This window comes from Chelon labrosus, assembly GCF_963514085.1.
Source record: "Chelon labrosus genome assembly, chromosome: 24".
NCBI classification, from domain to species: domain Eukaryota; kingdom Metazoa; phylum Chordata; class Actinopteri; order Mugiliformes; family Mugilidae; genus Chelon; species Chelon labrosus.
Window position 1 is genome coordinate 13,907,998 of NC_140357.1, and position 13,072 is coordinate 13,921,069.

Below are 13,072 nucleotides of genomic sequence, written 5' to 3' on the forward strand. Positions count from 1 at the left end.
TCTGAACTTTAAATGTCTCATATTTGTAGCTTAGTTTTTAATCACGTGGCGCTGACCTCCACACAGCAGGGGGCGCTAAAACTCTTGCTGTATTCAAATTTTAGAATAAGTTTGAGAAGTTTTCACAAACGGCCTCGCAGATAATGACGATGACGTTCTTGATGTTTCTGTTTTTCAGGTCCAGAAACTCTTGACTTCCTGCCTCCCGCTTCCTACTTCCTGCTTTGTGCTTCCTGTTTCCAGCGTCTCCAGTGAGTAAAGTGTTTTCATTTTCTCAGGGATGGACGACACCAGCCGCCTTATCCGAGAGAAAGACTCCGATCGATTAGCATCCAGAGCACCAATTGGATTTGTGATTATCAGAGCTGAAAGAGCATCGACTGATCGGCCGCTGAGGTCGCCCCCTGCCCTGACGGGGTTTCTTGGTATTGATCGACGGACTGCAGTAAAAATATGATCAAGCCTAGAGAGTCAAAACGTTTAGATGTGTTCCGTCTCTTTTAATCGTGTCTTTGCAGTGGCGCCCTCTGGTGGGTGGATGTTTTGGGAACTTGTATTGAAGGAGGAGTTTGTCTGCATGTGGTTCTGAAATGTATTTTAATGAAAGTGACATGAGACGTGCCTTACGGGGACTCTGTGTGTGGACCTTTAGTTTTAAGCTTCTCGTTCTAGGAGGAATCGGTGTCGAAGACTTGGCGGCCATGTTGATGGTTGATGATAAGTGGAGTTCAGTTTTTGACGTCTGATTCTAGGGAGGGTTTTTATATTTACATTCCAACTCTACGACAAAACGACAGTCGAGCTTTAGTGGCATGTTTCTGGAGCTTTTAAGAAACTCTTGCTTCAGGTTTTGACTTGATTTGTAGTCTGAAAGAGACTAAAAGATGGTGTGGAGAATCTGTTCTCTGTGCATCAACTTTCCAACCCTGCTAAGAGCCTAGAGCAGGTGTTTCTGCAGCCGCTAATGACTGTTATTACTCCCAGAAAACAGTCTTCCCTCCTCTTTAGGCCAAAGCATGCAGAGGCACTCAGCTTGACCTCTGACCTCTGCCATAAAAACATGCAGTAAGTATATGCTCCGAGCTCCCGGCGAATTAGAGACGGACCGAGACACATTTGAGCCGTCCAGACGGTTGGGAAGAAGAAGAAGAAGAATCAGAGCTTCAGACGAGCTAATTAGATCTGGCGAGATGTTCACCTCCTCTCCCACACGAAAGGAGACTTATTTAATTATTACAGCCTTAATTACTGCTGGTGCGATCACCGAAATAGGATGCGAGGAGACGGCGGCTAAAATTGGGTTAGAGCCGCCTCGTTCTGCTGGTTTCCTCTGGGTTCACTGTGTCGGCTTAAATTAGCGACATTGAAAATCTGCTGCGAGGGAAGACGAGGGCAAGAGTGAATGAATGCCTTGTTTGTAAAACGCCTCGGCGTCAGTTTTCTCACAAGAACCGTCTCGGTCTTCAGCCCTCTCGGCTTTAATGTCTTTATTACCTGCTTCCTCGTTGGCTTTCGAGGAGGCTGAGACGATGACAGAAACACAAATGTTTTAATGTGTGATTTATTTCTGTCTGTCAGACTTGGTTCATGGGTTTCTGCTTGACTGTGAGAAGGCGCTCTGACGGTTTTCTGTGGCGATTTTCCACCATTTCATACTGACATCCTGAAAATCTGAATAATTTCACTCTTTATGACGTGATGACGGCCCTGAGAGCTGAGCAAACAAACCAAATACAACATTAACTAACCTGTGGCTGAAATAACAGTGGATGTTAAACTCTTGACATTTGGTTTGTTTAATGTGTAAATGTGAGATTGTTCCTTCTCATAAAAAAGCCATAGTATGTAAAACAAATCAGAGTATAGTGTGTCGTAAAAAAAAAAGTCATAGTATGTCGTATAAAAATGTTATAGTAGTGTGTTATGGTATAATATGCCGTTAAAAAGTCATAGTATAGTATGTCGAAAAAAGTCACAATATAATATGTTGTGAAAAAAATCAGTGTGTCATAAAAAAGTCTTAGTATAATATGCCGCTAAAAAAGTCATATTATAGTATTTCGTAAAAAACAAAGTCATAGTATAGTATGTTGTTAAAAAAAAATGCCATGGTATGTTGTAAAAACCTGATTGTTACAGCTGTAGCAGAGCGAATATTAAAGCATTAAACTCTTGACATTTGATGTGTTTAATGTGTTTCTGTGCGTTGAGAATAATGCACGATTGTTTAGGTGTAAAATGCTCATGGGAAACATTTCCGGATGAACTGGCTGCAGACTCGTTTTATTGTCGGAGCGCTGGGCTGAAAGAGCTGTGACAGATCGCTGGCTGAACATCAGGCGGCGTTTAGTTCTGCTTCATTGTGTCGGCTAAGAGACTGAAATGAGAGCTGAGAAAGACGGAGATAAAGAAGCTCAGGGAGACGGACACATTTAGTTTGAGTATGGATTAAAGGAGCAGTTTCTCTTTTAAAATTAAAAATTATTTAAAATAAATAATGTACTCAAAAAGTGATGTCATTGATTAAAAAGAAATTAGACTCAATTTGCAGACGTCTCACACTTTATTTTAATTTGTAGATGGCTAAATACTTGTATTTTAGATTAGATTGGATTAATTTGAATTCCAGTTTCTTCATCCCAACTGGGTCTTAAAGATAAAAGAAAAAGTCATAACATGACACTTTATTGATCTCTACATTAGCAGAGATGGATAAAGAATTAGAGGTACAGATACAATAAAACAATAAAAGCATGATACTGAATATTTGAATATACAAATGATCAGAAATAACTATACATGAAAGATAAGTACAAAAAGGTATGATGTTGAGCAGAATACATAATCAAAAACAGCTCCAGGTTTTACTCTAAAGATGTAAACATAATTCAGAATGGCATGAGTAGCAGTGATTGCATGACCAAATAACATCAGGTAGCATTGAGAAGATGGCATAAATATGATCAAATATATTTAGATGTAGAAAAATCACGATGACGAAAAAACAAAATGTCATAGTATAGTATGTCTAAAAATTAAAGTCATATTTTATTGAAATATTTAATTGGCAGGAAAATTATGTGTGTTTTAATATTTACAGATAGACAGGCCATTCAATATTTACTGTTTTTTTTAGTGTTCATAGTATAGTAAAAAAAGCCATGTTGAAAAATTGAAAAAAATGTCACAATAAAAAAACATAGTATTGTATGTCAAATGTTCTTTAAAAAAGTCATATTTTATGATTTAAGTATTGAAGTAGAAAATTATGTGTGGTTTGATATTAGCAGATAGACAGGCCATTAAATATTTGCATATTTTTCTGTCGATAGTATAGAATGTTCAAAAACTCATTTTTTTTTAAATTTTTTTTTTTTTTTAAAGTCATAGGATAGTATGTCCAGGGGAAAAGAGTCATAGTATAGTATGTCGAAAAATGAAGTAAAAAGTCATCGTATTGTATGTTGAAAATTTTGAAAAAAAAAAAATCATGGTATAGTATGTCGGAAAATTTTAATAAAAGTCATAGTATAGTATGTTGAAAAATTTGAAAAAAAAAATCATAGAATATTATGTGGGAAGAAAACAAAAACTCAAAGTATATGTCAGAAAGTGGATAAAGAAATAGTATAGTACGTTGACAAATTTAAATATATCATAGTATAGTATGTCAAAAAATTAAATAAAAAGTCATAGTATAGTATGTTGAAAAACTAGAAAAAAGTCGTATAGTATTTCGAAAACTTAAAGAAATGGTTATACTATGTCGAAAAGTTTGAAAAAAAAATCATAGTATAGTATGTAGGAAGATTTTAATAAAAGTCATAGTGTAGTATGTCAAAAACTCTGAAAAAAGTCATAGTATAGTATGTCGAACAAAACGTCATGGTATAGTATGTCGAAAAAAGTCATAAAAAATGTCAGTGTAGTATGTTGAAAAAAGTCATGAAAAATGTCATAGTATAGTATGTCTAAAAAAAAACAACTAAAAAAGTCATAGTATAGTATGTCGAAAAAACGTCATAGTATAGTATGTCGAACAAAACGTCATGGTATAGTATGTCGAAAAAAGTCATAAAAAATGTCAGTATAGTATGTTGAAAAAAGTCATGAAAAATGTCATAGTATAGTATGTCTAAAAAACAACAACTAAAAAAGTCATAGTATAGTATGTCGAAAAAAATGTCATAGTATAGTATGTTAAAAAAGTCATAGCATAGTATTTCAATAGAACTCAGAAAAACAAGTCATACTATAGCATGTCGAAAAAATCACATAGTCGAAAAAATGTATGTCGAAAAATTAAATGAAAAGTCATAGTAAAGTATGTTGAAAAATTTAGAAAAAAGGTCATCGTATAGTATGTAGAAAATTAAAATGAATGCCATCGTATAGTATGTCGAACAATTTGAAAAAAAAAATTGAAAAATCATAGTATACTATGTCAAAAAATCTGTACAGTATGTCAAAAAAAAGTCATAGTATATTATGTTGAAAATTGAAATAAAAGTCATTGTATAGTATGTCAAGAAATTTGAAAAAAAAAATCATAGTATAGTATGTTGAAAAATTAAATAAAAAGTCATAGTATAGTCCGTCGAAAAATTTAAATAAAAGTCATAGTATAGCATGTCGAAAAATTTAAACAAGTCATAGTAGAAAAACAACAACACCGTATAGTATATCCAAAAAAGGCAACTGGACTTGTAGAGTTTTTTGAGAAGACGTTTCACCACTCATCCGAGTAGCTTCTTCAGTTCTAGGGGACTGGTGGGTAGTCTGAGGTTTAAATAGGAACTCCTCCTGAAACTTGGTCCTATTTAAACCTCAGACTTCCCACCAGTCCCCGAGAACTGAAGAAGCTACTCGGATGAGTGGAACAATGAAAAAGTCATAGTATAGTATAGTATGTCATATAGTTATAGTATTACTAGTATAACTATAGTTATTGAAGACAATGTCATCTGAGTTGAGTTGAGTCTCTAACGTGTTTGTTCTGAGAATTTTATTGAACGAAACTGGGTCTGATTATTTTTCTGAGCTGGTGTCTCAGTAATGAACAGAAGAGATGAACTCGTGTTACGTGGATGTTAACTTGGATGTTAATGAGGCCGCTGAGCTCTGGATTCAGAGAAGTCAACAGCCACGTTAACCCCTGGACGTAGAGACGTTTGATGGAGCGCCTAGCGCCGGCCTCCCCTCGCCGTGGATCCAACATCATTAGCCAGGAGAGAGACAGTATGCTACGGCCCACACCGCCGCTAATGAGCCCTTCCCCATCATCCCTCACACCGTAATTAGCAGTGGGGCCCGGCACTTGGGTCCTCTGCTCCCCGCTCCTCTGCTCCCCGCTCCCCTGCTCCTCTGCTCCCCGCTCCTCAGCTCCCCTGCTCCTCCGCTCCCCTGCTCCCCGCTCCTCACTAATGGAGTGAACAAGGCAGAAAACGAGCGCTATTAAGGCTGGACCCTTGGAACATAATCGTCTTCTTCCTCTGGACTGCTGCCTCTCGTCTCAAACCAGGACGGATTGACATCTGGGAGACTTCAAACCTAAATCGCTTCACAGAGGATGACATCTGATCATCTGTTGTATTTATTTTTAAAATAATTTAATTATGCTTCATCCTCCAGCTGATGTAGAGGTCAGAGGTCAGAGCTGGAAACGACGGGGGCATGCTGGGAACGCCAGTAACGGCAGCGAGCTGTTTGATTTGTCCACGGGTGTCGCCTGTGTGATGAGCGACGGGGGGGCGGGGACGTGTAATGGCAGCAGGTTGGCAAGGTCAGGGAGGCGATTGGTCACATGATCAGAGGGTGGGGTGGGTCAAGGCCGGCGCTGATGATGATGAAGATGATGGAGAGTTGCTGGCGTATATGTTTACATATAAAAATAAAACTAGTCTATTTTCCTTTAACATCTGGATCAATTAGTGAGTGTGTGGGGGGCGGGGGGTGTCAGCAATTAGCCAGCTGGCTTTTATGAAACAAGAGTAATTAATATTTTGGTAAGTCGGATTTTGAGCGATTCTGGATTTAATTAATGAGACTGTAGAGCTTTAACAAATGTTTTTTGGATTAAATCGATATTTAAAGCAGATGAAATAAATAATTCATTAATGTTGAGCGCTATTTTCTTATTATGGTCATTTATGCTGCCTCCCTCTGGGGGTCAACCAGAGTCAGTATCTTGTTCTTTTCCCTGGAGTCAGATTGTTGTTAATCTGGAAGAAATAAAAGACAAAATGTAAAAACATGTACACATTAAGTCAGAGGCTCCGGGGCTGAGCCTTGAGGAACTCCACCATTTCTGGTTCAAAGCAGGAGAGGAGCTAAAGGTGAACTGGGTCTGGAAACAGGTGAAGGTGCCATTAAACGGCAGCTGTTGCCCCCCTCCTCAATTACAGCGTGGCCGGCGAAGGTCAGGGCATGCGGGGGCTAATCACAGACGTTGTTTATGACCTCCTCTGAAAACAGAAGCCCACAGAGCTGCCTTCACTACTCATCTTCACGTTCATCTAAAAATATTTAAACATCCTGTTGAAATAGCTTCTTGTTAGCAGCTCAGTTGAGGATTTTTGAGAAGTCGCCTAATTTCAATGGCAACAATCTGACAGAAGCTGAAGTTCAGTGAGCAAACTGCCTTTAGCAGCTCAGTTGAGGATTTTTGAGAAGTCGCCTAATTTCAATGGCAACAATCTGACAGAAGCTGAAGTTCAGTGAGCAAACTGCCTTTCTGCTCAATCAATGAAGAAGAAGAAGATCAACGTTAGAAGACGTTTCCAGCTGCTCGTCTCTGAGTAGATCTGTGACAGGTCAGTGCGTTCAGAGTCGACAGTAGATTCCTCTGAGGGTTCGTCCCCGAGGACTAGGACGGCCCTGGCTCTGAGGAATGTATAATCAGAGCGTTAAACCGTCGACCTGTTACAGAAACCTCCTTCAGCCTGAATCTGGAAAGAGTTTCCCTTCAGGGGTCAATAACGTTTCCCTGACACAGATACATACATGTTTGCTGCAGCTAATTATCACTTCATTTGTCTTGGTGCGTGTCCTCTGGGAACACGAGCCCAGCGCCGTCTTCTTGCTGACGGGCGTCTTCTTTCTTGGTGGAGGAAGGCGGCAGCCTGGACACTTTGGGAATTAATTGGATTAACGGCGAGGAGCAGAGGAGGTGACGGCAGCGTTTGTTCCGCTGTGTGGGTCCACCTGGACTGAGCTTCCACGCCGTTTATTCTGTAAACCAAGGATTCAGACAGAAAGTCAAACGAGACATTAAATAAAAACAGTCTTTCTTGCTCTGATAGAACAGGAGGGATGTGTGCTGTGGTGCGTTCACTTACTCTCACACTGTTTGTAGTACATCTGAAATGGTGACGCATTCATGTGTCGCAGGTGAATTTAAACCTGTTAATGCCGTCTTTCAGTAGTGATGCGTTCGCTTGTTGTCTTTCAGTAGTTCATATAGTGTTGAGACACATATATACAGTATATGTAGAGGCAGATCGCCCTCCAGTGGTTGTAGATATAAATGACAGTGATTGTTTTTCTTCACAAATGTTTGAGCTGAAGCAATTTGAAGACCATCAGGAGGTGAGTCATTCATCCATTCATCAGTCACACATTAGAAGAGGAAGTGAAACCTTTGAGTGACTGTGATGCGTTCCCTTGTTGTTGTCGTCCTTCAGTAGTGATGCTATCACCAGCTGAGGGACGCTGCCCCTGCCCTCCTTGGTACTCTCAGTGTCTGGCTCCTGAAGATGCTGCCCCGGGACCCCTGATCCACCCAACCACAGAGTCCATCTCCTGCCAAGACTGGCCTGGTAAACGATTAATATCAGTCTATTTCCCATGCTACCTATAAAGGTGTGTCCTAAATAATAATAATAATAATAATAATAATACATTATATTTGTGGGAACCTTTCAGACACTCAGGTAAGTGTTTCAGGTAGGTGTCATAAAAACTATGATTCAAAATGGCCACTTCCTCTTCCTGTTTTTCCTTGGATATGTTGTGTCTCCTCCTCCAGCAGCTCTCAGACTGTTTCCTGGTTTCACCTGGATCTTGTCCCAGGTGATTTTCTCTGTCAACCTCCATCTGAAGGTAATGAAGTAGTTTTTAATGTTTTCTTCTTTAAGAGTCAGAGCTGAACGTGAAAATATTTTGATGGTGAAGAGGTGAAGGTGTGTTCTGTCACTAGTTGTAGCTCCACAGTCTGTTTCCCTGAGTCGGAGCTCAGAGTCGTCTGGATGAAGGAGGTTAATGATTAATAAGCAGCAGTGCTTGTTTCTGACAGAGGTGTATAAAGTACTTGAAAAAACTAACTAAGTAAAAGTACAAATACCATAACTAAAAATGACTTGACGGTAAAAGTTAGTCATCCATAAGAAAATCACTTGAGTAAAAGTCTTAAAGTAGCTCAAAACAACCAAAAATGGTTCTCCCCTTGTTCTCTTTATTTCACTTTCAGTTGAATGAAATAGATGTGGTATTATAAAACTAAAACTAAAAAACACCTGTAGAGTGAATCAAGTGTCTCGTGTCTGCCTGAGAACACAATAAAATGCCTCCTACCTCCTCGTCACAGGTGACTGTCGTCTTTTACTGAAGGAGATGCTGTGAGTGTGGTAACGTCCTCTGTGTCTTCCTCATCAGCGTTAACTGCAGAGGTAGCCATTTTGATGTCCTCACCCCGCACATCCCGTCCTGGCCTCTAAACCTCGTGACAGTACCGTACGTTGTTCCTCTCGCCCTCTCTGACACGCCCATTCCAATAATCCTTCAATGATTAATTATATTTCTATTTTAATTTGTAACAAGGTGGCAAACGTCACAGTAACAGAGTAAAAGTATATTTTTTACTTTTCAATGTAGTAGAGTAAAAGTAAAAGTCCTGATTTGAAAAAAAACTCAAGGAAAGCACAGATCCTCAAAAAAACTACTTCAGTAGTGTAACGAAGTACATCTACTTTGTTACTATACACCTCTGGTTTCTGATAACTGAGGCCTGAGCTCTGACTGTCTGTGTCTTTATGTGGACAGCAGCTTCATTAAATACACATGGAGACAGACTGAGGGTCAGTGAAGGCATCATGTGTGTCCTCCATGGCTCCATCTAGTGGACTGATAGTAGAAGCTTCAAGCAGAGAAGAGGAGCAGCTGAGATGGTTTCAGTGGATGTTCAGATGAATGATGTGTGTTTCCTCTGCAGGTGAGGACAAAGTGTGAGCTGATGTGAATTCAGCAGCATGGACCGGAGTGAGGACAGACAGGAGGGAGTCCGTCCCTCTACAACCACTCTGAACCAGAGCAAAGCTCAGAGGTGAGAGGACCATCTCTAAGTGTTGTGAGTTAAAGACGTCACTCCAAGACACCAGGACACTGGACAGAAAGGTTAAGAGTCCAGGACTATATTCAAGCTTCATAAGCCTTGAGCAGCAGCCTGATGTTGAACTGTGAGCAGTGACATCCAGCTGAATAACCACAGCCTGCTCACACCAGGATTATCTTTCTGTGCATGGTGTAGTTACAGCTCAGTGTTTGAGGATTTCATTCATAGTCCACTAGTTTGACTTCTTCTACAGCACATTCAAGTCCATTCAAGTCCTGTTTATTGTCACTTCCACAAGATGTTGATGAAAACATGCAGAGGTGTCAGATCCTGTTTGTCCTGGTCCCACTGTGCGACATACACAATAACTACTAGAAGAGCAACTACTGCTGCTCTACTGCAACATGTTGCCACTAAACAGAAGATCAACACAATCTACAAGTGGAACGTTGAACTAACCAGTGAATGTCCACTGTTACTGAGATCTACAACTACACAGGATAGCTGCAAGTCAAATGAATGAGCAGCGCTACTGATAGGTGTACAGGCTAACTGTAGCTACTAGATTTAACTAGAGTACTGAGCCTTCTTGACAGCGCTGCTACTCAGCCATACTTTTTAATACTTTGGTACTGTACGTACTTAATGTCTGCTCTGATCCTGTGTGCTACTGTTCTATCCACTGTGGATCAATAACGGACCATCTCATCTGAAACTAACTCTGAAGAAGATCACTCTGTCTATAAAGTCTGTTTCAGCTGAGAGAACGTCAGAGATGAGACCAACAACAGAAACTAGAGAGCATGTTGTGATGGGACGTTGATCTCAAACAGTTTCATGTGAGGTTAAAGGTCAGCCGCTCCCTGCAGAAGTAACCAGCTGCTTATCATGAACATAGATCATTGTCCAAGGTTCAAGGGCCCAACAAGCTGTTCTAAGAGCCTCCATAAGCACAAAGTACCTGAGAATGAAACGTCTGTGGCTTCAGACAGCGTGCTCACATTATGTCAGAGTTTATGATGACTGAGTTCTCAGAAACCTCTACACAGACCTGTCAGTCATTCATCAGTAAAACCATCTCCCCCATCTCTCTGCAGCCTTCAGCCCCTCAGACCTGCCCATGTGGTCTCTGGGGACCAGGCTGAACTCCCACCATTGGACAATGAAGCCGTCGTTACAGCAGGTATGTTTTTACTGTGTTACCTTGAGTTGAACCTGAAGCTCAGGTGAGATGTAGAGATGGTTCACAGCAGATGGTTGGATGAACTGATTAAAATAAAATGTTCCAACGAGGAACCGGAAAACAAGAACTGTTTGTACATCAGTTAGTATTCAGGGGTGGGATGAAAAGGGTCAGAAAGGATGGGATGAAAAGGGTCGGAGGGGTGGGATCAAAAAGGTTGAGGGAATGGGAACAAAAGGGTCAGAGGGGAAGGGATGACAAGCATTGAGAATATGGGATGAAAAGAGTTAAGGTGATTAAAATGGTCAGAAGAGATGGGATCACAAGGGTCAGAGGGGATGGGATGAAAAGGGCAGAGGAATGGGATGAAAAGGGTCGGAGAGAATGGGATGAAAACAGTTGGAGATGGGATGAAAAGAGTCTGAGAGGATGTAATGAAAAGGTTTGGAGCAAAGACATGAAAAGGAAGGAATGTGTAGATGGATGATGGTAGAGGAACCTGAAGGACCAGGGAGTGTGAGGGTGGGGGATCATCTCAGGAAGCTCTTTGTTCCAGTAATGAAAGATGGAAGAGGAAGAAACGAAAAAAGAGGGATGGGGAGGGTGGGGGTTGAGAACTGAGACGAACAGACAAAGAAAGGTTTAGGACACACCTTTATCCACCTTATTCCTGGGGGCGCTGATGTAGAAACGATTATGGGTCCAACTTCCGGTGACACACCGGAAGTAGCAGTGAGCCATTGGTTGCTAGCGGTTTTCGTTTCCCATAGCGGTTTATTTGGAAATTTACTGGTCTTTACTGTTATTTACTAAACGATTATCAGCTGTTCGCGGTTGTACTAATAACCAGGCGAAGTTGAATCTGTGGCAACAAGAGCAGTGTTTTGAACATGCACCCCAGACGAAGAGGGAATGTTGTTGTGAGAATCGGTACAGTTTCCACCGCCTACCGAGGGATGAGGAACTCAGAAGGATGTGGCTGAAACAACTCAACTTGAAAAAAAAGAAAAAACACCGAAAACATTGTATGTGTGCTCGTTTCATTTTATTGACGAAACACCCGTACTCTACTTGTGGTTGGGAGAGACCACCGGAGAAGAGACGCCGGGTGCTAAAGAGGACTGACAGCAGTGTCACAAGAATAACAGTGTATAATATATACAGTACCAGTCAAAGGTTTGGACACACCCTCTCATTTAATAGTTTTTTTTTATTTTCATGATTATTTACATTGTAGATTCTCACTGAAGACGTCAAAACTATGAATGAACACATATGGAATTATGTAGTAAACAAAAAATTGTAAAATAACTCCAAATATGATTCTTGAAAATAGCCACCCTTGATTACTGCTTTACACACTCTTGGCTTTCTCTGGATGAGCTTCATGAGGTTGTCACCTGAAATGGTTTTCCAACAGTCTTAAGAATAATAATAATAAGAATAAGAAAACCTTTATTAGTCCCGCAATGGGGAAATTGCAGTTCACAACAGCTTACAGAAACAATAAAAGAATAGCAAGAGCAAAAAAAAAAAGGGTAGCTATAAAGATAAGGATAAATAGTGGAACAGATATTGCACTGGAATATTGCACAGATTGAGTTGTAAAAATGTTTTTATACTTATGGTGTAATACTATTGCACATATTAAGAGTGTTCGTTGTGGAGCCTAACAGCAGCAGGAAGGAAAGACCTTCTGTATCTTTCCTTCACACATCGAGGGTGAAGCAGTCTGTCACTGAAGCTGCTCCTCAGTCCTGTCAGATCACCATGCAGGGGGTGGGACTCATTGTCCAGCATGGAGGACAGTTTAGCCAGGACTCTCCTGTCACCCACCTCCCTCACTGAGTCCAGAGGGCAGCCCAGGACAGAGCTGGACTTCCTGATGATCTTATCCAGCTTCTTCCTCTCCCTCTCTGTGATGCCACTGTTCCAGCAGACCACTCCGTACAGGATGGCTGATGCCACTACTGGGTCAAAGAAGGTCTTCAGGAGTGCCCCTTTCACTCCAAAAGACCTCAGTCTCCTCAGAAGGTAGAGCCTGCTCTGTCCCTTCCTGTAGAGTGTGTCAGTGTGGTGAGTCCAGTCCAGTTTGGTGTTGAGGTGAACACCCAGGTACTTATAAGAGTCCACTTGCTCAGTGTCCATTTCCTGGATGTTCACTGGTGAGGGGAGGGCAGAACGTCGTCTACGAAAATCCACCACCATCTCCTTGGTCTTCCCCGCGTTGATCAGGAGGTGGTTTCGTTGACACCATTCTACAAAGTTCCCCGTCAGTCCTCTGTACTCTGCGTCATCATCATCTCTGATGAGGCCTACCATCGCAGAGTCATCAGAGAACTTCTGCAGTACACAGCTGTCTGTGTTGTGTCTGAAGTCTGCTGTGTAGAGGGTGAAAAGAAAGGGGCCCAGGACAGTCCCCTGGGGGACACCCATGCTACTGGTGAGCAGGTCAGACACACAGTTCCTGTTTCTCACAAACTGTGGTCGGTCTGTGAGGTAGTCCAGGATCCATGTAGACAGCTGGTGGTCCACACCCATCCTCTCCAGTTTGTCCCTCA

At 41.2% G+C, this 13,072-nt stretch overlaps 1 protein-coding gene across 1 annotated transcript in view; it reads left to right on the plus strand.

Annotated features, from left to right (window-relative positions):
* Positions 1 to 7,687: 7,687 nt before the first annotated feature.
* The window catches only part of LOC311509578 (NACHT, LRR and PYD domains-containing protein 14-like), a gene marked incomplete at both ends in the record, with an annotated part of 67,560 nt that continues 62,175 nt past the window's right edge, over positions 7,688 to 13,072 (plus strand). Inside the window, one exon of the mRNA XM_084574810.1 lies at positions 7,688 to 7,817. Within this exon, the coding sequence (XP_084430936.1) occupies positions 7,688 to 7,817 (130 nt within the window). The remainder of the gene's footprint in view (positions 7,818 to 13,072) is intronic.